The sequence below is a fragment of the Seriola aureovittata genome, chromosome 19 (assembly GCF_021018895.1).
Source record: "Seriola aureovittata isolate HTS-2021-v1 ecotype China chromosome 19, ASM2101889v1, whole genome shotgun sequence".
Classification (NCBI taxonomy): Eukaryota; Metazoa; Chordata; class Actinopteri; order Carangiformes; family Carangidae; genus Seriola; species Seriola aureovittata.
The window spans coordinates 23,992,698-24,018,747 of NC_079382.1; the positions used below are offsets into that span (position 1 = coordinate 23,992,698).

At 44.6% G+C, this 26,050-nt stretch overlaps 3 protein-coding genes across 4 annotated transcripts; 2 read left to right on the top strand and 1 right to left on the bottom strand.

Moving 5' to 3' along the window:
- Nucleotides 1-213: 213 nt before the first annotated feature.
- Nucleotides 214-6,821, bottom strand: zbtb25 (zinc finger and BTB domain containing 25). Its single transcript, XM_056405012.1, has 4 exons — nt 6,720-6,821; nt 4,614-4,744; nt 3,152-3,331; nt 214-3,070 (listed from the first exon to the last, which is right to left on the bottom strand). Exons 3-4 carry the CDS (start codon nt 3,322-3,324, stop codon nt 1,882-1,884), a joined length of 1,362 nt encoding a protein of 453 aa, XP_056260987.1. The 5' UTR covers nt 3,325-3,331; nt 4,614-4,744; nt 6,720-6,821; the 3' UTR covers nt 214-1,881.
- On the top strand, nt 6,784-15,093 carry zbtb1 (zinc finger and BTB domain containing 1). Of its 2 annotated transcripts, none has more exons than XM_056405001.1 (2): nt 6,784-6,918; nt 9,773-15,093. In XM_056405001.1, exon 2 carries the CDS (start codon nt 9,777-9,779, stop codon nt 11,835-11,837), a length of 2,061 nt encoding a protein of 686 aa, XP_056260976.1. In that variant the 5' UTR covers nt 6,784-6,918; nt 9,773-9,776; the 3' UTR covers nt 11,838-15,093. The 2 variants fall into 2 exon arrangements, with proteins under 2 accessions (XP_056260976.1, XP_056260975.1); XM_056405000.1 differs by lacking the exon at nt 6,784-6,918 and adding an exon at nt 7,383-7,521.
- Nucleotides 15,094-15,162: 69 nt separating this feature from the next.
- On the top strand, nt 15,163-24,098 carry LOC130187431 (cerebellin-2-like). Its single transcript, XM_056405062.1, has 5 exons — nt 15,163-15,834; nt 15,879-16,145; nt 20,308-21,694; nt 22,410-22,547; nt 22,717-24,098. The coding sequence occupies exons 3-5, from the start codon at nt 21,511-21,513 to the stop codon at nt 22,986-22,988; spliced, it is 594 nt and encodes a 197-aa protein (XP_056261037.1). The 5' UTR covers nt 15,163-15,834; nt 15,879-16,145; nt 20,308-21,510; the 3' UTR covers nt 22,989-24,098.
- Nucleotides 24,099-26,050: the final 1,952 nt, after the last annotated feature.

Below are 26,050 nucleotides of genomic sequence, written 5' to 3' on the forward strand. Positions count from 1 at the left end.
TCAAACAATGGTTTCATGTGGAAGGAAACACAGACAGATTTGTCAGAGAGCTTCAAGTTTCTGTTTCCTAACCAGAATTTATCTGTTTGATTATTTTGAGTTTGAACTGGTTTGTAAATTAATTATTTTAATGTTTAAAGCTGCTCATTTGTTCTACACTCAAACACAACAGGTCAATCATTCATTCATTCCAGTCAAGAAGCTGCGCTCTGATTGGTGGAAAAAGACATTTATTTACAAAACTTTACTGTCCATCTATGAAAAAAACAGACGTCTATGTACAAACATGTCAACACAAATCTTCCTGTTGTGTTTTTTGTTTTACAGTGAAACACGGAGAGAAGACGACGTCACAACTGAACAATCAGACATTCATCAATCAATAATCAATAACATCTCAACTGTGAAATCATTATCAATGTGACAACAGAAAGAAACAGCAGAGAACTTTCTGCTAAACTTATAGGACCATAAGGACCATTTCCTGTGACTCCTTCAAAATAAAGTGATGTCTAGTCAAACAAAGGCTCAGACTGGTTAACTGAAGGGTTGTAGTTGAGTCCTGACAGGATTCTGTATTTCACAAGAAAAGTCTCATTCATAGCTGACGTCTGAGGGACCGTAGCACCCGTCTCTCAGATCAGGACTGTTTCCTCTCCAGTCGACTCCCAGATGTTTTCAAACTGCACCTGCTCTTAAAAACAGTGTATGGTCCTTTAAAGGAACTGTGCTTCAAAAGAAAACTGACTCTGTGGTAAATGACAGGATTTTCACACTAAAAGCACAAGTTCAGCAGCCCAGAGTGAGACTCTTAATCTGAAGGAGGCCAGGAAACATCAGAGGACAGGAAGTGAACAGAAAAACCAAACATGGTGATGTGGTCTGCAGCGTCTGTGAGCTGCTTCGTGCTGCTCGTCTTTCATGCCGCCTCACAAACTACTTACTCTGTGTTTGGTCTGACGCCACTGATGGAGTTACAGCGAGAATCAGCCAATCAGAACTTCTTCTCTCTGACTGACAGGTTCTGGATTGAGGTTGATTTCTCCTTTGGAACATCAGATTACAAAATGCTGGTGGACTTCATCAGAGTGACTGATCTCTCAGATTGTCTCAAAGAGGAGGTGAAGCTGTGAGCTCAACAACACCATGAAACAATCAAACTGTCAAACCATCAAACTGTTAAACCGCCAAACAGTCAAACCATTAAACCATTAAACCGTCACACAGTCAAAGCGTCAAAGCGCCAAAGCGCCAAAGCGCCAAACCGTCAAACCATCAAACCGTCAAACCGTCAAACAGTCAAACCGTCAAACCGTCAAACCGTCAAACCATCAGAGACACTGGTGCTTGTCTCAGTTGACGTCACAATGATGTTTTCCATTAAAAGAATAGTCCCTAACTGTAATACGTCCTCAGAGTTTGGACATGTCCCAGGAGTCTCTGTGTGGACATCCAAAGTCTCTGCTGGTTCATGTCCTCAGAGACAAACAGACCAAGACCCCATCAACCATCAGAGGGACAATTCATGTGATCGTCTTCTCCATTCATCAGGTCTATTTAGAAAACAGTGAAAACTGTCCATCAAAGTGAAGTCTTCACGTCCTCACATCTTATCATCCTAACGTCCTCACGTCTTCACGTCTTGTCCGACCCTCACAGACTCAGACTCAGTGAATCCTGGAGAATCTAGTCTTTTTTAGCTGATGACCACAGCACCACATGATTTAATACACACACAGGTACAGAACCAGCAGCAGAGACAGAAACAGAACCACAACACAGATGTCAGAGTCAGAGAGAACAGGTGCGTCTCCTCACCACCTGTGTGTCAGTCATGCCACCTTGTGGTAAAACATCTTTCCGTGACATCAGTTGATGACATCACTCCACAGGCACGCCATCCACACTCTCCTGGGAGATCTCAGAGTCCAGAGAGTAGCAGGAGCTGCCGTTGTCTTGAATGTCCCTGTTGGCCTCTTCAGAGAGTGCAGCAGCAGCGCCGGCTGAGGCCCCACCCCCTCCGCCGGCCTCTGCGGCGCCCTCACAGAAGTGTGCGGAGGCCTGGAAGAGCTGGCTGCAGAGGCGGTTGTAGCGGTGGTAGCGGGACGGTTTGCCGGTGTGGGTGTACATGTGCTCCTGCAGCTGGCTCTTGTGGGAGAAGCGCAGGCTGCAGACGGCGCAGGCAATCTTACGTTTACGCGAGTGTAAGACGGCGGGGGCGGGGCTGCTCCCCCCTCCTCCTCCTCCTCCGCCCCGACTCCGCCTCAGCTCAGCGGCCAGTTGATTGGCCAGTGCCTGGCTCTGCCGCAGCGCCTCCTCCAGACATCCTGCGTCCAGCTGCTCCTGGCTGCCAGGCGGCCCTTCCTCCGTGCCGGCGTGCAGCTCTCTGTTGTCCATCAGGCGGGAGGGGTCAAGGGCATGGCTGAACAGGTGCTCCCGCAGGCCCTCAGGGGAGGAGCAGCGCTCCCCGCAGCGGGGACACAGCAGGACCAGTGGGCGGTCTTTAAAGAGGAGACTCTGACTGGGACTGCTGCCTTGCGCTGGAGACAGAGACCCCGCCCCCGGACACTCCTCCCCCTCACCGTCCTCCCCCTCCTCCTCCTCCACCCGCTCCTGCTTGATGCGAGCCGAGATGTCCGAGTCGTCTCCGGACGCCACAGAGCAGACATTGCGCAGCGCTGAGGCCTGACGGTCTGATGGGACCCCCTCCAGTCCGACGGTGAGGGACAGCTGCGAGTGGGACCGCCCCCCCCGGCCGGAGGAGCGCCCATCCTCGGGGGCGCCGCAGGACATGGTGGTGGTCTTGGGGACACCAGGCCCCTCCTTGTTGGCTAGCTGAGAGGAGATCTGGATGCCGTAGAGGTTGGACATGCGGACCACGTCGGTGGTTGCGTCGGCGGCGCCCTCGTCCGGTTTGCGGCACAGCTGGTAGGCGTGGAGGAACTTGATGCCGTCCTGTAGCCGGCTCTGGTCCACAGGCTGTTTGGGACACAGGCCGGTGTACATGATGTGCAGCAGGTAGCTGAAGACGTCCGGCTGGATGTCCGTGGGCTGGATCTTTATACACTCACTGAGGACAGACACACGAGACAGTCAGGACCTGGACGCAGGGACACATCACTGGTTCAGATCGAGAAAAGCGGCGACTGACCTGGACTGATGGATGAAGATCATCTTGAAGTAGTTGGAGAAGGCAGCCAGCACGGCGCGATGAGCTTTGAAGTAGACGTTGCCGATGGCAACGGTGCAGTCGCACAGGAAGCCGAACTCTCTCTGAACGTTGAGCTGCTGCAGCAGGAAGAGGCTGTGAGACGACACCTCCATGACCCCCCTGAAAGACAGGCACGTCAACCAGACACCAGAAACCAGGTCCAAAACAGAGAGGAACAACATGAGTCCACTTTAGAAATAAATAAATCTAAACAAATAAAAATAAAATTTAAATCTAAAATTTAGTCTGAAATAAAAAGGGTTAATTTTCATGTTGTCTTATTCCTCAGTGTTTTACTGTTACTGTCTCTTTAATTTTAATCAATATTAATATTTGGAGTAATATTGAATCTGATCAAACATGAAGCTGTGGATTCTCTGAACAAGTGACAGGTTTGATCCTGTAAAACAATAATAATTGTTGATTTCTGTTCTGCTCTCATTCAATCAACACAAAAATATTTAATCAATACTGTCTCGACTTCATAAATAAACATATTTATATTTTTATATATATATATATTTATATATAGGTATAATATATATACAGCATATATATGCATATATATACTGTATATATAGAAATATTCATATTTCACTTCTCTCAGTAAAGTTTCACAATGATTTTAAAATGTATGTAATATATCAATGAGTATAAACGACTGATCGATCGGTGAAGGTGTTCTAACGTCGTTCTATCAGGAAGTCAAACATGTTGTTTCATTTTAGCAGCTGGAACCAGAGACCTAAGATTCCTCTTCTGTCAATTATCCGATTGATTCTGGATCAGTCAGCTGATTGATCCCTGATGATGTCAGTCCTGCCCCTCAGCAGGTGAACCAGGTCCTGTTGGACAGCAGCTGACAGCAGGTGTCTCCATCAAAGCGCAGCTCACCTCCAATCTGTGCTCAGGTGTAATGACGTCACACCCAGAACATCTGGACGGATGAGCAGGTGACCTCTGACCTAAGCGAAGGTCACGTAAAGCAGCACCTGCCATACACACACACACACACACACACAAACACACCACCCGCCCTCTTGCGCTGTGTGTGTGTGTGTGTGTGTGTGTGTGTGTGTGTGTGTGTGTGAGAGTGTGTTGGGGGGGGGGGGGGCTCCGGTGTCTTCAGAGTCTGACAAACCGGCCCTTATCCAAACACACCGGAAACTGGACACCCCGCGCGATCAAACAAACAACACCACGACTCGGCGCGTGCACATTCTTGTCGCGCGCATCAGGCTGCAGCCTCCTCCATCCTCTGTCTCCTCCACATTCAGCCACACGCAAGTCCTCATTCAACCTACACGCGCACACACGGGCGCGTGCGCACGCCCTCCACACACCCTCTGTCTTGTGTGCGCCGTGCACGCGCAGCGTGCCCGCCGCCGTTAATCAGACTTACCGCAGAAATGTAGCAGATTGTCTCAGGACCGGAGCCGATTTGTTGCTGCAGAGGTGATCTCGCAAAAAGCCGCGTCACATCTCGCGAGAGGAAGGGTCAAAGGGGCTGGTCACGTGATCCAACTGTGTTACCTACCGACATATAATCAATAATCAATAACGGATTTATTAAGACGCGTCAGAGCGTCACGGAGCTGAAACACGGTGACTTTTATTTATTAAAATGATGTTTAATCAGATAAAAATCTAAATAATGATAATTATCATTATTTACTTTTGTTATAAAAAGACAAAACATTATAAACACTTGATGATGTCATGATCAGGTTCTAACACGTGATGATGTCATCAGAGTTCAACAGTGGAGCCAGTTTAATCATCATGTTGTGATGTCACTGTGTTTACATGTGTAATAATCAATCAATCGATCAAGTTTGTTATTGTCTTTGTATTGTAGTTTTATTGTTTGGTTCGTATTGATGTCTCTCTCTCTCTCTCTCTCTCTCTCTCAATTCAAATTCAAATAAGCTTTAATGGCATGACCGATCAGAAACATATATTGCCAAAGCAGTGCAGAAAATTGTAAACATTGATAGAGGATTGATTAATGATTATACAATAATATTAAATACAATATAATAAAAGGCCTTTTTTACAGATGTAATCACACAGAAACATGTACTACAGAACTTGTTTCTCTCAGATTATGAAGCGATTGACTTTTCTCCCCATAGATAGGACAGTTTTTCTGAAGATCGGGGAGGTGGATAAACTCAGGATATATATGATATATTTTTTCAAAGAAAACTTCTCTCAAATCCTTATATTTGTCACAATATAATAGGAAGTGAGATTCTGTCTCAGCTTCTCTTTCATGACAAAGTGAACACAGCCTGGCCTCCCTGGGGAGCTTGTTCTGCCTAATTTACTTTCCAATATTTGATCTAATTTTCGTTATGTTTTGAGATGATTTGGTTGGACCAGATTGTTTTTGGTGTGTGTGGGCGGAGCTTCAGCAGCAGCTGGAAGAGGGGACTCTGATATCTCTCTGGCTCTCTTAGTATGTCTAATGAGACAAGTTGATGATGTAATGAAACCACCTTGTGTAGTTTGTTGTTAGGTCAGGGAAACCTTTTTCCAGTAGTGATAATAACTTTAAAGATGTTTGGTTCACCTGGAAGTCACAGACAAAACAATAATAATAATGTCTGTTTACGTCATCAAATCATCTCTTCAAACAGGAATGACGATGTTTTTACATCTGAACACACAAACTGAAATAATGAAACAGAGTGAGAGGTCAGTGCTTCATCACATCTCTGATTTGAGTCTTTTGGTTCCTGAAAATCAGCTCAGCGTGAGACCTCACTTGTTCCTCGTCTCTGATGGATCCGGTTGGCACGCGGCCTCGATTCACCCCAAGTTAGACTTAAAATAACATACTTCCTGTTAAGATTTTCAAAATAATGGTCACATTTGTATATAGTTGGTGAGATATAGCATTTTAAATATTTCCTTTCCAATTGTGGTTTCATGTTGTAATGTATGTAAATACTTGATGGTTTCAGACTTGTTTCATTAAACAAACAACCATTAATAAAATAGCAAATAACAAAGCTTTTATTTTTGAGGAAACTGTCCAAAACGTAATTATGAGGTCAGAAACAACTAAAGAAAAACAATTTTTGGAGAAATCAACTCATGAAACAATTCTCCTTCTTAATGAATCTTCAGTTTACTGTATTTTGGGCTTTTGTTTTAGTGGAGTGAATTTATATGTGGATGTTTATATGTACTTAAACAATTGTGTGTGTATTATCTACATATTACTGTTTTGATAGTGACAAGTTATCTGTTAAATCGCAGGTTAATATAAAAAATAATAAAACACAAACAGACAACATGATTTAGCTTTTAACAGTGAGTAAAATGAAATCAGTCCGTTCTCTCTACGGCTGTTCTGTTTCTCTGTCTTTATCTTTTAATTCTTCGGAAAATAAACTATACTTCTATAAATCTTTTCAAATAGGCTGTTCCAGATCAACATTACTTTGAAGGCCAGTATTTGACCGGAAGTCCCATTTTCTTCTTCTTCGGATTTCCTTACTGTGTATGGTTTGACGGAGCGGCAGTCTGTGCGGAAGTTCTTTCATCCTGCAGGAGGAGAAGAAGAAGAGACTTCTCCTTCGTCTCCTCTCCCCGCCTGAACACAACAAACCTCCGGACAGGAGCCTCCGGGGCCCCGGGAACATTCACACACTCGCCGCCGACTGCAGCAGCTCCTCTGCCAGCCTCCAGTACCCACGGTGAGTCGACGAATTTCTGTCCGGCCCTTGGAACCGTCTGGCCGAGGAAACTAAAAAACATCCCCGCGGCCTGCTGCTGTCGGTGCTAGCTGAATGCGGGCGGCAGTGCGGGGGTGGCGGGGCTGTTTGCGGGAGAGCGATCGTTGAGTGCCGTCGACATACTGCATTAAAATATACTACATCCGGCCTGGCCTTTCAAAATAAAAGATACTGTAATGAATGAACGGGTTCAAGCGTTTTGAGAGGCTTCAGTTAAATGAAGTTTTCTTATTAACGGTCTGATTCTTATCTAAATAAACTGTAATTTACTTTGTGTCTGTGTGAACACGCTGTACAACCCCATTCCAATTATTTCAGTACTCGTCATGTTTTTCCTGTTTTTATTTTGGAGGTGTACTCGCTTTAACTTCCGGTGTGGTCGAGGCTAACAGCAGCTAGTTTAGCGCAGCTAACCGCCGCGGAGCTGTGATCTCCATTTTAGCTCGTCGGTGCGGCCTCTCCCGAACCAGTCTCCTCTCCTCAGTGGTCATACTCATCGCTTCTCTCCGGCCTCTGTCGGGCCTCTAACGGCGGGTTTCTCGGTGATTGACAGCCGATGAATGCGTGAGTGTGCGTGTGTGTGTCCCCCCCACCCGCATGTCCGCGGTAGCCCTGCTGCGGGGGCGGACGGTGAGCTGACGGTAAACCGACTCACCGTGACTGGAACAACTTGTTTCACACAGAATCACAGTGACTGTCAACGTGAACCTGAGGAACTTTCTGCAGAAACGTTCAAGTGAAAAGTTTAAAGTTGTGTTACAGTTGCTTCATGGAGCTGGAGCCATCAGTCAGTCGCACCAGCATCACAGTCCATCAACTGGGTCATGTAGTTTTACAGGAAAAGCTTCTCAGTGATGAAAACTGATTTTGATCCATATCTCTAACTTTTTCTGAGAATCATGGATCTGTATTGAAATGAGGAGATGGAAACGACTGACAGCTGCCATGAGAGGTCATAGGTCACAGGTAGAAACTGCTCTGTATAAGAGGTCACGAACATGAAGTGTGGTGGCAGCGGTCGGCCATATTCTGTCGTTTTAATGACCGTAGGATTCATAGAGAAAACAATGGTCAGATCAGTTGATAATAGCGACATCACAAGAACTGGCACTTCGACACCGAGTCAGAACCAAAATTCTGACGGGTCTTGTTTTTCTACAGAACCGCAGGTGGTGGGTCATCAGGGACCAGGTCTAGATGACATGAAGTCAGTTTGTAAACAGTGTCAGAGGAGGAAACGGCTCGGGCTATGTCCACACTTTTCAAACTAAAACAATCAACGTCCACACGAACACACCTGAAAACACACACACACACACCTGAGCAGTCACATTCACTGAGCATGTGCGAGCCGCTGTAAGCAGGAAGTAGATTGTCTCCTTTGCAGTAAATCCTCTGAAGGAGGAACAGCAGAGACAGTTTTAGCATTAAAACAGAGAATGTAAGTGAACAGCAGCTGCTGCAAAGACAACAAGGTCAGTAACACTGTCATTCATTATCATGTTGTATTCACCACTGGTAGTCCAGGCTGATGACAGTTTTTAAAATAAAACACAACCCCAGAGTTTTCAAACTAAAACAGCTGCAGCAGCGTTCGGTGCTCAGAAACTCAGGAGTCGTGCGGGCGGAGGAGGAAATATAGGAAAAGAGATGAGTTTCAAAATGAAAATGTAGTCATGTGGACGGAGCCGCAGACTGATCTGAGCAGCTCGGAGACAGACATCAGCTCTGTGCAGAGTTCAGGCTGAGTGAGTTTCAGTTGTTCTGCAAGAATATCATTATTTAAACAGTTAAATAAATTAAAACTATACTTTTTAAAATAAAATACTTCAGAGGAAGATGTAGAGACCAGAACTAGAACGATCAGTAAATAGCGATGCTGAAAGAGCGATGATCATCCTGATAATCAATATGAATTTAGCTGAGAACAGATGGTGTATGAACAGGTATCTGCTGGGCTGAGAGGAAATGACACGTTGCCAACTAATTTTCTTACAATGGATTAATCAACACATGGTTTCAGTTGTAATGAAAGGGCTCAGGTGTGTCAGGTCCAAACACATGCAGGTCAGGTGAACTGGAAACAAAATGACTGGTCAGAGTCCTGGGCTCCAGCAACACGATGTATGAATGATGGGACTGATGTTGTTTTTCATATAGATCGTAGGTGGCGGCTACATGGGATATCAGTTCACACCTTATCAAATCTGTGCAGCTGAGTGGTTTCGGTGTTCTGCAGGATGTCTCACTCTGTCATTCATCTCTTCCTCCATCACCCCATCTGTAGCTCATCATGTAGTTTCACAATGCGTTGGCAGTCGTGTTTTGTGATGAGATTAAAAACTAATCTGTTTCAGCCTGAGATTTGTGCTATGAATTTTGTGCAATGATTGAACGAGTCTCTTGTCAAATCAAACTTTTATGTTGGTGTAAAATTTTGATATAAAATCATTTACATAAAAACAGCAAACTTCAGAAATGTGGACAGAATGATGAAAGATATTTAAAGGGACCCAGAAGAGAGAAAAACTGTTTGTTGTGGCCTGTGTGTAAAGAGTTGGACTGAGTGTTGAGAAATCCCCTGACCTCTGAGGTAATCTGTGATGATAACGTTTGCAGAGTCAGATCTCGTCATTATTCAGGTCTGATCTTGATGAGTCATAACGGGACTGAGAGCTGGTTCTGCTTCGCTGAGCACAACCAGACAAACGTTGTGAAATACTCTGCAGCATAAGTCGACCACAGAGAGACCTCACAGCAGAAAGAATGCAGCCGTTTAATGTGTCTCTTCATGGTTTCCTCTTGTTGTCTGCAGGGCGATGGCGAGGCCGAGCCACAGCGATCACGTCCTCCAGCAGCTCAACAACCAGCGGGAGTGGGGCTTCCTGTGCGACTGCCTCATCGCTATCGGTGACATTTACTTCAGGGCGCACAAGGCCGTGCTGGCGGCCTGCAGCTCCTACTTCAGGATGATGTTCATCCGGGACCAGCAGGGGGCGGGCCGTCTGGACCTCAGCAACATGCAGATCAGCGCAGAGTGTTTTGACCTCATCCTGCAGCTCATGTACCTCGGACGCATTGTCGTGGGGAGCTACGAGTTTGACGAGCTCAAGGCCTCCATGGCGTACCTGCAGATGTACTATATCCCCGACTCACTGGAGGATCTCAGGGACATCAGGAGCTCCAACCTCACCCCGTCCTCCTCGGCCTCGTCCTCATCCTCATCCAGTTCCTCCACTGGCCCCGCCGGCGGGAAAATGATGTTTGGAGTACGCATGTACGAGCAGCAGAGGCCCGCTGCGCCGGAAGTGGAGCGTTTACCGAAACCTGTTAACAGCAGCGTCGCACGTCCAGCTGCTCCAGCAACGGTCACCAGGCCGGCGGTGGCTGAGGAGGTGGTGAACACCCCTCTGATGGTGGCGCCACCAGCTGTGGACGGAGCGGCGGAGCAGCCGTGTGACTTGAGAAAGAGGTCCAGCGGCAGAAGTTCAACTCTCAAAGACCGCCCTCGGTTCGGCCGAACCTACACCTGCGATGACTGTGGCTTCGTCTTCAGCTGCGAGAAGCTTTTAATCGAGCACATCCTGACCTGCACTAACCGGAAGGCCTATCATCCTCCAAGAGGTAACGCCGAAGGCGACAACGACTCGAGTAAAGCTGAGAGCTCTGCATCTGAGAGCACAGAGGAGCACAGGGTCCTCTGTAAAGGCGAGGACGACTGGCCTGAGTCCAAGGCCGACTCTGACCTCACCATCAGGTCGGTGGCAGCCGGGACAGATGGCGAGCCCGGGTCGACTAGAAGCATCTCCATCAAGACAGAACCAGAAGAAAGCATGTTCCCTGAGATCGAGGTGGTCCGGGTCGGCGAGCACACCGCCAGAGACTGTAGCACACGGTTCAGTGACGTCACACGGAAAGACTTGCTGAAGGAGAAAAAGTCATCGGACCGTGAACCAGAGCCCGGTGTCTCAGGTTTGGAGAACAGCAGCGAGCCTTTTGAAAGCCACATGTCCAGCAGCGATGATTCAGGGATTCCTGCGAAGCTTCGTAAAGTCAAAGACGAGAAGCAGGACACCGACTGTGCCCCTTGTGAACTGTGTGGTGCTCTGTTAACGGAGGAGGACAAGTCAGCCCACTACCTGTCCAACCACATGGGTCATATATGTGCCTGTGGACGCTGTGGCCAGGTGTTGATCAAAGGCCGGCAGCTCCAGGAACACGCAGAGCGCTGTGGAGAATCCCACGGCGGTGAGTCGGACTCCCACGGGGAGGACGAGGCCTCCCTGCTGGAGGAGCCGCAGGGGATGGAGGAGGGCCTGCTGGAGGCCGCCGACCTGGCCTGCCCTCATTGCGGTCTGCTCTTCCAGAACGAGAGCCTGGCGCTGGAGCATGCCTTGTCCTGCCACGACCAGGAGCTGTTCCGCCCGGTGCTGCTAGAGGAGGGCACCGAACCAGATCATCGCCGCAAACACTTCTGCAGCATCTGCGGCAAAGGCTTCTACCAGCGCTGCCACCTGCGGGAACACTACACCGTCCACACCAAGGAGAAGCAGTTCACCTGCCAGACCTGCGGGAAGCAGTTCCTGCGTGAACGTCAGCTCAGACTGCACACCGACATGCACAAAGGCATGGCGCGCTACGTGTGCCCGGTCTGCGACCAGGGAACCTTCCTCAAACACGACCACGTTCGACACATGATCTCCCACCTGTCTGCCGGGGAAACCATCTGCCAGGTGTGTTTCCAGATCTTCCCCGGTGGAGAGCAGCTGGAGAAACACATGGACGTCCACCTGTACATCTGTGGCGTCTGTGGAGAGAAGTTCCGCCTCCGTAAAGACATGAGGAGCCACTATAACTCCAAACACACCAAGAGACTATAGGAAGGACCCAAACCGTCTGCATTTATACTAGTTTGTTACTTAAAAAGCCATAAATGTGAGAACAAATGTATGCACTTGAACCCCAAAAAGACAACTTTTTAATCTGCACTTTTTAAGTATATGCATAACCTAAACGGGCGTTCATACTGCGAGCAGCAGGCTGGTGATTGGTCGCTGAGTAACGGCTCTGTGTATCAGTCTACAGCTTCTTGCTTTGATAAGGTGACATTAAGTTAATACAGCTCAGAAAAACACGCATCACATTTTCACAGCTTTGAATTAGGATTTTATGAGACATCTCCTTGTCTTGTTTGTCAGCATCAACGTCTGTAGATGAAACAATCACAAAAGGCGGGAAACGATCAAGTTTAGAAACCTGGCCGGCTGTTGTCACAGGTGGTGTTAGACACCCATCATAGCTAACCAGCTTAATAGCTAACGAGTTGTATATTATTATTTAGAATATTTATAAAGATCTGGATTTTTTTTATACAGGTGATAAATGTGATATTTAGATATCAGGTAATTTGGAATCACACAGGAACAGATCTTTAGTTCCCTCCGTCCAAAATGATTCTTAAAGCTGTAGAAACCCAAAGAAATAAAACAAGCAAAGGGAGAGAGCAGATCCTCACACTGGAGGAGTTTGAACCATTATTGCTCATCTGTGAATCGACAAATCATTTTAGCACTAGAATGTACCAAAGTCATGTTGGTGGGTGGAGACTCCCATCATGCCTCTCCACCCGACTGGTTCGTGATTGTGTTGCTCGCAGTGTGAACTCGCAGTCAGACGGGAAGTTCACTCCAAAACAAACACGGACCTACGCTCCTGATCCTGTGACAGTCTGACCACCGCACGGTGACGGAGGAAGAAGATGGAGGACGTGGTGATAAAAGTCAAAGCTGGCACAATCCCTGATGGATTTAACCAAAGTTGTGACATTAAACATGGGGGTTACTGTAGTTACCAAGGGTTGCCCAGAAGCTTAAACAATAAACAATGGCCATAAAACAGAAGCAATAATAAGAGAGAAGAAGAACGGTTAACAAACAGGCATGAAAGGAGCTAACGCTAACGTTAGCATTACAAGAAAAAAGACATGACAGTATAGACACAGCTCACACCTGTGTTGGTATCTGTCATGTGATCACATGATGAATTCATAATCTGCTGTCTTCAGATCTGATCAACATTGTTTTGTTTACAAACAGGCAGCCAAGGGAGGAAACAAAAATGTAAAATCAAACGTCCCCAACTCACAAGTGTGTGTACTTTGCCTTCATCAAGGTAATGTGATGTAAGTGCCCTCCCATTCCTCTTTATACCAGTCTGAGCCCTGCAGCCTCTCGATCACTGACCAGGTGAGTCAGTCAGGTCTGTGAGGGTTCAGGACTTAGGCCTGGGGGGGGGGGGGGGGGGGTTGTGTGTGTGAAGACGCTCAGTGGAGTTTGTTTTGGAGTGAACTGTCCGTGGAAGACTTTCTCAGTGTTTCAGAGGGGCCGCGAGCTCCGGGTCGACCTTCTCTTTGATGTCCCAGAATACTAAAGGAGGTTTCATGTCGTCAGCAGAGTGTGACCTCAGCTTCCTGATGCTTTGTTCTGTGAGTCCTTCCCTTTACGTTTACTCACCGTCCAACATGCTCTGTGATCGGTGCCTTTACTGTAACAGTGGTGCACACTAGCAGCAGTGCGCGTCTCAGTCTTTTTCCTTACTGTCCTCTTCACGCCGATGCTTGATGGGGGATGGACAGGCAGATAAAGAACCCCCCCCCCCTTTCAAGGTGAATCTGTAAACGGCAGATTATGAAAAGTTCAACAACAAAACACTAGAGTTGGTGTGTTGGCACTGAGCTGCCAGACTGAGTTGTTGACGTCATGCTCGGACTTGTTCTGATGCCTTATCGAGTTGTGAAGTGGTTTTCACTGCAGTTGTCTTCTGGTGTCACAACATCACACCACAGATGATCAGAACAACTTCAAACCAGGTCCAGCTGTTCACAAAAACCAAAACCATTTAACACAGAACACCATAGACCAGTTATAAAGAATCTTAAACCAGCAACCAACGCAAACTGGTTCAGAATCCACCTGAACCAGTTCCTTAAACAGTCTAAACCATGTGTAACCCAACACAAACCAATTCAAAACCAGTCCCAACTAGTTTCAAAATGACCTCAACACACCCAAGCATTTCAGATTCAGCTGAAACTGGTTCCGAACTAAACCAGTTGTAGTGCCCTCATCCGAAATGAAGCAGCCGAAACCAGTTCAGACCCATTTAAAGGCAATTAAGAGGATGTGGCCCAGACCAGTCCAGAACCTGTCTAAAACCAGTTTAGAATGAACCCAAAATTGGTGGAAGGCCGGTTCTGAACCAAGTCAGACCACTTCAGAACCAACCCATACAAGTTCATATGTGGTTTAAACTGGTTCCAAACAGAACTAAAACCAACATTTCAGTAGGTTCAGCTCCTTTAAACCATCAACACAAATATCTTAGAACTGACGAGCCAGAACCAACTTCACCAGACTGCCAACAGTCTCAACCCGCTTCAAACTAACCCAGATATTACAGAACCAGGCCAGACCAGTTTGGACCCCGTGTCCTGGATTCCTGCAGCTGCATTAAAACAGGTCTGAAGGTTTAATGGTTAATTTAAGGTAATAACAGTCTAAGACTCTTGAGATGTCCCTGTGCAGTAACTCGTCCTGCCTGGACCCGTGTTTGGACAATCAGCTGTGAGGATTTGAGTCCATGTGGAGTCAGTCTGTCTGTAGACCAGTTTAGCCTCTGAACTACTAAAGATCTGGATCTGATGCATGTTCAGTGCTACCTGGAACAAACTTAAACCAGTTCAGAATCAAACTAAACCACTTTAATAAAACCCAGGCTACTTCCAAAGGTCGCTTCAAAACCAGCTCAAATAGATCCAGTCTGGCCCAGACCAGTTCAGAATCAGTACTGACTGGAACCAGTTTAGAAAGAAGACTAAATGTACTGGACAGTTTCTGCTGCGTCGACCTGGATCACCTCAGTTCTACTGTAGATGAGTATCGGTTCATTAAAATGTCTCCTGCAGCAGGACGTAGACCTGCAGTCGATCCAGGAAGTCCTCACAGAGACGGAGGGTTCAGCCGGTGGACTGTCAGTCCATCGGCTGTCCGTCTGTGTCCAGGTGGTGTGATGCTCTGATGTCTGGATAAAAAGCCTTTCTGAAGCTCTTAATAAACCAAGTGAATTTCTGTTTGTGAACCAATGGCTCCGCCTTTTCTCTTCTGACTCTTTACAGTTTATTTTCTTGTTTATCTTGTGTTAAATGTTGAAAATGAAGGCATTGTGATATTTTGGGCCCCGTAGAGAAACTGTCTAATGATGAGTGGCATTTGTAGAGCTTATTTTAGTGTCTCAGTTTTTTCAGCTGTCTCTGACTCATTTTTCCAAAATCATAAACTGAGGAAAAAGTCGTTTATGGGTTAAAGTTTAAAATCAGCAGCTGCTGTCATCAGGTTCAAGTTGTTTGTGTGACAGCTGTAGTTCACTGACTTCACATTTATTTACACACTGGCTGAAACCGTAAAACCTTCCAGCAGCAGAAACAGATACTTTTATTTATTTTTTTGGGGGGGGGGCTTTTTGTGCCTTTATTGATAGTGCAGTAGAGAGAGACAGGAAATAGGGAGGCAGAGAGGGGGAATGACAATCAGCTAAGAGCTTGTCCGATGCGGGACTCGAACCGGGGCCGACTGCAGCAAGGACTGTAGCCTCTACACATGGGCCGGATGCTCATCCAACTGAACTACTCGACGCCTCCAGAGACTTTTATTTTGAAAGTCAGAGTGGCAGGTGTTTGAAACATGTTGGTTTGATAGTTTTATTTCTGATAAGTCAGCTAGTCGTTTACCTAGCTTAGCATTGCTTTAGCCCAAAAACATGCAGCTCCAACTTTCGCATGAGGAGTTTTTAATTAGACATGAAGGACTCGGTTCTGACCTGGTTCTGGTCTGATGTCATCAGGTCTACAATAAATATGAGAACAGTTTAAATAGACTAGAACTGATCCAACATGTTCAGCTCTTTCATCGGGAGCACAAGGCATCGTGGGTAACAGCACAAACATGAACTACCTTATTTTTTAATGTGTGGAAACTTGTCGTCATGTTGCAGTTCACTGTTTGTCCACAGGGAGGCGCTGTGAGTCAGACTGCTCACACTGCTGCTGCTCCTATAAACCAGGATGAAGTCCCACCCACCTCCACCATCCCGACCAGACGATTGGACGCTGCAGCCGTCACTCTGACTGACAGGTGTGTTCAGTCACTTTATTTCAAACAGACGGTGAAGAGTTATTTACAGCTGTTGTCTCTAGACACAGAAACATGTAACAAACACACGTCACAACGTCACACCGGTGATGAACAAACAAACAATGGTCATCAACAACAAACTCAACGCTCAGTAAACTGTTCTATCATGCAAGTGTTTGTATTGTTGTTGTTCAGCCTGTGACCAGCAGATGGCACAATAACACATGATAATATTATAGCGTGAATGTGCGTCAGAGCTGCACCTGTATGTAAGTGATTGTGTGAAACTGTGACTTTCACTGACACAGACAGGTGTTAGTTAAAACGCGTTTCTCCTCTCGATGGTTCAGGTGATGGTCGAGTTTTTGATGACGGAGAATTACGGCTCTTAAACAAATAACAGAGCTGGAAGAAGCTGGAATGTCCCAGAGGAAACATGAGGTTAGAAACAGTAGAAGACACAGAATGTGGAAAAGGGAACTTACAAAATCAATAATGATGAAAAGAAGCTGGAAAAAAAGAAGCAAACAAAATTAATCAGACAACGAATCATCATGTGGAGGAGATTATTTAAATATTACACATGAAACTATGACATAAACATATTTTTTTATTCTTGTACATATATATATGTGCAAGGGTGTGTATATGTATGGGCTGCACATTAAGCCCTAGTATAGGTATGCATGTCTGTGTTTGTATATGGGCACCTGATAGTCTAGATACAGTACATCTGGAAAGTATTCACACCCCTTCACTTTCCCCAAATTTTGTTGTGTTACAGCCTTATTCCAAAATGGATTAAATTCCTTTTTTTTCTCATCAATCTACACACAATACTCCATAATGACAAAGCGAAAAGGGTTTTTTTTAGAAATTCTTGCAAATTTATTAAAAATAAAAAACTGAAATATCACATGTACATAAGTATTCACAACCTTTGCTATGACACTCAAAAGTGAGCTTAGGTGCATCCTGTTTCCACTGATCATCCTTGAGATGTTTCTACAACTTGATTGGAGTCTACCTAAAGACTAAAGAAAATTTAGTTGATTGGACATGATTTGGAAAGGCACACACCTGTCTATATAAGGTCCCACTGTTGACAGTGCATGTCAGAGCAGAAACCAAGCCATGAAGTCAAAGGAATTGTCTATAGATCTCAGAGACAGGATTGTATTGAGGCACAGATCTGGGGAAGGGTACAAAAACATTTCTGCAGCATTGAAGGTCCCGAAGAGCACAGTGGTCTCCATCATTCGTAAATGAAAGAAGTTTGGAACCACCTGGACTCTTCCTAGAGCTGGCCGTCCAGCCAAACTGAGCAATCGGGGGAGAAGGGCCTTGGTCAGGGAGGTGACCAAGAACCCGATGGTCACTCTGACAGAACTCCAGCGTTCCTCTGTGGAGATGGGAGAAACTTCCAGAAGGACAACTGTCTCTGCAGCACTCCACCAATCAAGCCTTTATGGTAGAGTGGCCAGACGGAAGCCTCTACTCAGTAAAAGGCACATGACAGCCCGCTTGGAGTTTACCAGAAGGCACCTAAAGGACTCTCAGACCATGAGAAACAAGATTCTCTGGTCTGATGAAATCAAGATTGAACTCTTTGGCCTGAATGCCAAGCGTCACTTCTGGAGGAAACCAGGCACCTCTCATCACCTGGCTAATACCATCCCTACGGTGAAGCATGGTGGTGGCAGCATCATGCTGTTGGGATGTTTTTCAGCGGCAGGAACTGGGAGACTAGTCAGGATCGAGGGAAAGATGAACAGAGCAAAGTACAGAGAGATCCTTGATGAAAACCTGCTCCAGAGCGCTCAGGACCTCAGACTGGGGCGAAGGTTTACCTTCCAACAGGACAACCACCCTAAGCACACAGCCAAGACAACGAAGGAGTGGCTTCGTCTGTGAATGTCCTTGAGTGGCCCGGCCAGAGCCCAGACTTGAACCTGATTGAACATCTCTGGAAAGACCTGAAAATAGCTGTGCAGTGACGCTCCCCATCCAACCTGACAGAGCTTGAGAAGATCTGCAGAGAAGAATGGGAGAAATACCCCAAACACAGGTGTGCCAAGCTTGTAGCTTCATACCCAAGAAGACTTGAGGCTGTAATCGCTGCCAAAGGCGCCTCAACAAAGTACTGAGTAAAGGGTGTGAATACTTATGTACATGCGATATTTCAGTTTTTTTATTTTTAATAAATTTGCAAAAAAATCTAAAAAACCTTTATCGCTTTGTCATTATGGAGTATTGTGTGTAGATTGATGAGAAAAAAAAGGAATTTAATCCATTTTGGAATAAGGCTGTAACATAACAAAATGTGGGGAAAGTGAAGGGGTGTGAATACTTTCCAGATGCACTGTATATGGAGTAACAACTGTACTGTCGCTCACCCTATTGTCTTATGTGTGCACTGTTCTGGGTCATAGGGTTAAAAAGTCTGTTTCAAAATGTTTAAATAACAAGGAATGTATAATTAAGCAACATCACGAGGGAGGGAGGGATGTTACTGAATATCAGCAAGGACGAATCACAGCCGAGCTGATATTCAGAACAACTTCTCTCCCTCAGTGTGACGTTTCTTTATACACAGTTCTACCAGCACCATCTTAGTTCAATAAGCAACAACAGATTATGATTAGTTTGTTTATTTCATCATTGATTTGTCTACACCAACACAAATAGTTCCTGGACCGGTACTGGACTGTTGCTAAGCAACACATAAACATTTTCCTGACCTGCACAGTGACACTAGCTGCTACCTCGTCTCCTCGATCCCTCAGGTGTCTCTGAAGGATCCACCTTCTTCCTTCATCCTCTCCTGACGAACAGATATATTTATATGAAATATTTTCATCTTTGTTACAGTCTGAGATCGATAACGACGTTAATGTGACGCTGATTAACGGTTAATAGATCAGCTGTGAAGAGGAGTGATACCTGGAGTTAAAAGTGTATCAGCTTCATGGAATGACTCGTCCAGTCAGATAACTTCAGAACTGACTGTTCTTTAATGTTTCATTGAATTTAACTGACACAATAAAATATTTTTATGACACAGGTGAAAGAAGAATTGAACTAATTCATACATTCACAGCCCATGACAAACTGAACAGGAAGTATTGTCTGCTCAGTGTCCTTCAATTTCACTCGTGGACTCAATGCCGCTGACGCTGCCTCATATTGGACACACCATGGGTTAAAAATAAAACCAATAAAACAGAGTGTAGTCCAGGAGATGATGGATGAGGGGATTAACAGGAGGCGAGCCACGGTCAGCAGGAAACCTTGTTAATGCAACAGACGAGACTCGTACGAAGTTCTGATCGACCTCTGATCAGGTTCAGCCTCCGTCACTGAACCCGAGCAGCGAAAGTCCCTCAGACGTGGACCTGAAGGTCATTCCCTCCAAACATCCTTCATGTACGTGTTCTCGTGGCAAAGACTTGGGTGAAGCTTTGTTCACAGATTAACAGCTGATGGATTACAGGATAATAAAAGTGCCACCTCTGTTTTCAGGTGAAATCCTCAGAGTCACAACCGACATTCACTGACTTTATGATTCTGTCAAAGATGAAACAGCCCCACAGTAAATACAAACTGCAGCTCAAACTATACTGATCAATCAATTAGCTGATTAATTGGTAACTGCTTTGATGGTAATTCAATTAATTTTTCATGTGAAAACACTTCATGACTCCAGAACCTCAGATGTGAGGATTACCTGCTTCTTCTTTTTGAAAATATTTTCATAAAGTTGATTTCATTATATTGATTTATTTTATTTGTATTGATTTTTTTTCATAATTTTGAGTTTGGACAAGACAATCATGGTGAATGTTTTATATAACACAGTACTCTGGTGTTTTAGTTCTGGTTTGGTGTATTTGGTTTTGGTGTTTGATCAGGTCCTGGTCTAATGACAGCCCTGCTCTGAAACTTGTTCATGAAACAAACAACTCTATAACAGATACGACTCACCTTTTCAGGTATGACATCCGCACTGGTCTCTGTTGGTACACATGATTGGCTTTAAAGTCAAGTCTGAGATCAGTCAGAAAAACATGTTTATCGTCTGCAAAGAAAAGTATTTCCCTATTTTTGGTACTCAGACTCTGGTGAGGTCATATCAAGATGTTTCCCTCTTTTTTTAATGCAGGCATCTTCACCGCCCCCCTGAAAGGTCTCTACTACATTCGGATGACCGGCAGTGTTGGAAACTCCGGGTCCGTGGACATTTCACTGAGGAAGAATGGTTGGAGTATGTTTGGCATCTACAACACTAATGAAAAGTACAGCAGCAGCTCCAACGGCATGACAATGGTCCTGGAGGCCAGTGACCAGCTGTGGGTCACCCTCTGGAGCGGAAACAGCATCTTCGACCAGAGTCAACTCAGCACCTTCAGCGGCTTCCTCATCTTCCCCATGTAGGAGGAGCCTGACTCACCTGCACCTGCTGTGGAGGAGGTGGAGGAAGTCTAGATCTAGATCACTACCGGAAAATATACAAAACTTGTCACATGTAAACCAATGGAAATATTGTGTGAAGACAAGTCTGAAACCAAAAACAGTTTTTCAGTTTCTTATGACTTCGATTGCAAACATACAAATCACCTAACAAGCAGTTTTAATTTGAAATGTTGAACAGGAACCTTTCTGTCTAAGCTGCTCAAAATAAATACAGATTCTTATAACTGAACTCTCTAATAAATAAAAAAAAAACACTTTTATTTCCACATAAGTATCTAAATTACAACAGATTTGGTGCAAAAATCCAACTGTAGGTGGCGCTGTAGCACATTTCATATTATATTAAGATTACATAGTTAGATTTTAATATTTAAAGTGGATATATCAATACTTTATAGTACCAATGTATGAAATATAAAAACAATGTTTAATAATAAAGGAATCTCTGATAGTGAATTATTAGCTGTTTTCAGGTAAACAGTTATAAAAAGCCAGTGTCTGTTTTCTCACACTATCATGGTAAATATCTAAAACAGTCTGCGTCTGAAATTTACCTGTATCAAACCTGCAACAAGAACGTGTTCTACGGGCAGGTCTCACTGCAGCCAAGGAAATGTTGGCCTTGAGATGGCACCTGCCACATTCCCTGGCTTGGCGACAGTGGGCCAGCTCTTTGCTCAATATTGTCCTGATTTCCCCGCCTGTACAATACAAACTAATTCCGTGGGAAACACAGCACCCGCACACAGACGTCAGAAACGGTTTGTACAGTTTAAACACTGATTAACTCAGACGGCATATTTAAGAAGTCCCAGTGTCAGATCAGACACTCTCAGTTGATCTGAGCGTTTCAGTGTCTCCTCTGCTGCTGTCCAGTCATCCTTGAGTCGAGATGATGTCCGGTTGGTTTCTGGTCGTGTTGGTGGTCTGTGGTCTCGTCAAGGCTCAGACCCCCACAGATGGAGATGAAAATGATCTGATTTTAAATCCTGAGAAAACAGACACAGGTCTGCAAGTCCTGCTGCAGCAGCTGATGACCAGAGTGGAGAAACTGGAGAGAGAGCGTGAGGACCGAGGTCAGTCAGCTGGACTCTACAGATGTGTTACTGTTTGTCACTGTTCAAATCTGATTTCCAAAGTTCAACTAAAACAACAATTATTGAACTACACAGACAACATGTAAAACATGTGACATTCATTTAAGAGATAAACAAACAGCCTTATGAGCATCTCTGGACGACCCTTCAGGCACCTGGTCAATCCTGTCCCAGCCCAAAGATGGACCCAGTCAGGCTCAGCTGTGAGCTGAATGCCAACGTGTACATGTTAGCAATGGTGTTTAAAAGCTGTGCAGAGTTTTTCAGGTTGAATGTAGTGCAGTCTAAGTTGTATTAGTTCTGTGTAATGCTGCAGTGCAGTGCACACCCTATTAACAACTTATATTATTAACTGTAATATCTGTTAATATATACTCACCTCTGTTGTCGGAATGATTTATCTACATGTAAAGACCATTTCTGCAAAATTTTACTTGAACTACAATGATGTACTGTGAGTATTCAGGTCACTTCATGGTCTTTCATGCCATGTCCACCCTTCCACCACTCCCTCGATGGCTCTGGACCCAAGTGTTAGACACATCATTGTGTGTCAGTGTGTCAGTGTTAAGGCCCTGTACAGAGGATAAACCCTATGATCTTTGCTCCGGTGCTCAGGACTAACTTCCTGTTAGTGTGGCTGTAGACCTTCAGTTTATTGAACCTCATGAAAACTTTGTGTTTGTTCCTGCAGGTTCCTATCAGGTGGCCTTCTCGGCCTCGCTCATGACCACTACAGACTGGACCTCTGTGGGGCCTTTCAACACCGTGACCACTCTGGTGTTCAGGAACGTTATGACAAATATCGGCAACGCGTACAACCCCATAACAGGTATGACATCAGCACTGGTCTCTGTTGGTACACATGATTGGCTTTAAAGTCAAGTCTGAGATCAGTCAGAAAAACATGTTTATCGTCTGCAAAGAAAAGTATTTCCTTATTTTTGGTACTCAGACTCTGGTGAGGTCATATCAAGATGTTTCCCTATTTTTTACTGCAGGCATCTTCACCGCCCCCCTGAAAGGTCTCTACTACATTCGGATGACCGGCAGTGTTGGAAACTCCGGGTCCGTGGACATTTCACTGACGAAGAATGGTTGGAGTATGTTTGGCATCTACAACACTAATGAAAAGTACAGCAGCAGCTCCAACGGCATGACAATGGTCCTGGAGGCCAGTGACCAGCTGTGGGTCACCCTCTGGAGCGGAAACAGCATCTTCGACCAGAGTCAACTCAGCACCTTCAGCGGCTTCCTCATCTTCCCCATGTAGGAGGAGCCTGACTCACCTGCACCTGCTGTGGAGGAGGTGGAGGAAGTCTAGATCTAGATCACTACTGGAAAATATACAAAACTTGTCACATGTAAACCAATGGAAATATTGTGTGAAGCCAAGTCTGAAACCAAAAACAGTTTTTCAGTTTCTTATGACTTCGATTGCAAACATACAAATCACCTAACAAGCAGTTTTAATTTGAAATGTTGAACAGGAACCTTTCTGTCTAAGCTGCTCAAAATAAATACAGATTCTTATAACTGAACTCTCTAATAAATAAAAAAAAACACTTTTATTTCCATATAAGTATCTAAATTACAACAGATTTGGTGCAAAAATCCAACTGTAGGTGGCGCTGTAGCACATTTCATATTATATTAAGATTACATAGTTAGATTTTAATATTTAAAGTGGATATATCAATACTTTATAGTACCAATGTATGAAATATAAAAACAATGTTTAATAATAAAGGAATCTCTGATAGTGAATTATTAGCTGTTTTCAGGTAAACAGTTATAAAAAGCCAGTGTCTGTTTTCTCACACTATCATGGTAAATATCTAAAACAGTCTGCGTCTGAAATTTACCTGTATCAAACCTGCAACAAGAACGTGTTCTACGGGCAGGTCTCACTGCAGCCAAGGAAATGTTGGCCTTGAGATGGCACCTGCCACATTCCCTGGCTTGGCGACAGTGGGCCAGCTCTTTGCTCAATATTGTCCTGATTGCCCCCCCTGTACAATACAAACTAATTCCGTGGGAAACACAGCACCCGCACACAGACGTCAGAAACGGTTTGTACAGTTTAAACACTGATTAACTCAGACGGCATATTTAAGAAGTCCCAGTGTCAGATCAGACACTCTCAGTTGATCTGAGCGTTTCAGTGTCTCCTCTGCTGCTGTCCAGTCATCCTTGAGTCGAGATGATGTCCGGTTGGTTTCTGGTCGTGTTGGTGGTCTGTGGTCTGGTCAAGGCTCAGACCCCCACAGATGGAGATGAAAATGATCTGATTTTAAATCCTGAGAAAACAGACACAGGTCTGCAAGTCCTGCTGCAGCAGCTGATGACCAGAGTGGAGAAACTGGAGAGAGAGCGTGAGGACCGAGGTCAGTCAGCTGGACTCTAAAGATGTGTTACTGTTTGTCACTGTTCAAATCTGATTTCCAAAGTTCAACTAAAACAACAATTATTGAACTACACAGACAACATGTAAAACATGTGACATTCATTTAAGAGATAAACAAACAGCCTTATGAGCATCTCTGGACGACCCTTCAGGCACCTGGTCAATCCTGTCCCAGCCCAAAGATGGACCCAGTCAGGCTCAGCTGTGAGCTGAATGCCAACGTGTACATGTTAGCAATGGTGTTTAAAAGCTGTGCAGAGTTTTTCAGGTTGAATGTAGTGCAGTATAAGTTGTATTAGTTCTGTGTAATGCTGCAGTGCAGTGCACACCCTATTAACAACTTATATTATTAACTGTAATATCTGTTAATATATACTCACCTCTGTTGTCGGAATGATTTATCTACATGTAGAGACCATTTCTGCAAAAACTTTACTTGAACTACAATGATGTACTGTGAGTATTCAGGTCACTTCATGGTCTTTCATGCCATGTCCACCCTTCCACCACTCCCTCGATGGCTCTGGACCCAAGTGCACTACCGGAAAATATACTAAACTTAAAATTCAAAGTCAAGAGAGTCACGTATAAACCAATCAAAATATTGTGTGAAGACAAGTCTGAAACCAAAAACCAGTTTTTCAGTTTCTTATTACTTCGATTAGAAACATAAACATCACCTAACAAGCAGTTTTAATTTGAAATGTTGAACAGGAAACTGTCTGTCTAAGCTGCTAAAACAATAAAAGCCCACTAACATCTGCTGTAGTTCTAGTGAAGTGAAAGTCCTGTCGGGTTTTGTTTGTCAAGTCTTTCCAATCACAAACACGTTACACTTTGTAATACTCCACATCCACACTCATATTTTTACTCCCACATCTTATTAGACTCAGAGTTGAATTAGTGGCTCTAGAGACAAATGTTTTCTTAAAGTTTAAACTGTCTGACACATTTGACCAAACATCTTTTTCTGTTCGTACGTTGTTTTTGAGAATTAATATTTTAACATGACGTTTACAAACCACTGAGCCAAACATCCCTCTGACATGAGGAGTTTAACAGAATAAAGACCTTCATCAAGGAAGTGAAGTAAATGAGTCTGAACGGCCTCCTCCTCCTTCCTGTGTCCACCACACAGGAAGTTTTTATGTTTTTATCCAGCATCAGATTCCTGTGAAATTCTCGTCAGTCCTCATTTCCAGTTTCTTCCTTCTGCTTGTTTTCTGAGTGTGTGTGTGTGTGTGTGTGTGTGTGTGTGTGTGTGTGTGTGTGTGTGTGTGTGTGTTTAAAAGAATAAATATTTTTAACTTTCATATGAAGCCATTTTATATAAAAGACTTAATCTACCAAAAAACATAAAACATTGTATTTAAACATAAACATTTTTTACAGAACAGTAATTTATTATTAAAATTCTCCTTTAAACAGTTTAAACCAAGAGACCTGAGAGTAAATGTCACCACAGCTTCAGTCTCTGCTGAGTACAGTTAATATAATGTGCAAAATACATTTTGATATGGAAACAATAATAATAATAATGAAATAAGAGGATCTAAGTAGCTATGTGAGCAGATGAACTAAACAGACTGTTACACAAGGAAATAATCACTGATGATAAATAACTGATCAAACAGAAACAGATCAATAAATCATAAAGAAATTCATTGAACATGTAAATTCAAGTCAAACCTGTTTTAAGTGTCACAGAGTAATAATAATAATAATCTTTTATTTTGAAAACAATCACTTTTACTCCACCGTCCCGGACCCGGAGGAGTCTGCCTCCGTCCACCCGACATCAGCTGCCGTTTCCCGGCCCACCGCGGCCCGGTGTGTCGGGAGGTTGGACGGATCCTCCGCGGTGACAGGTGGCGGCTCGGCGGTGGTCAGAGCCGCGGGGGCGAAGCCTGGTCCGGCCTGAGGGGGCT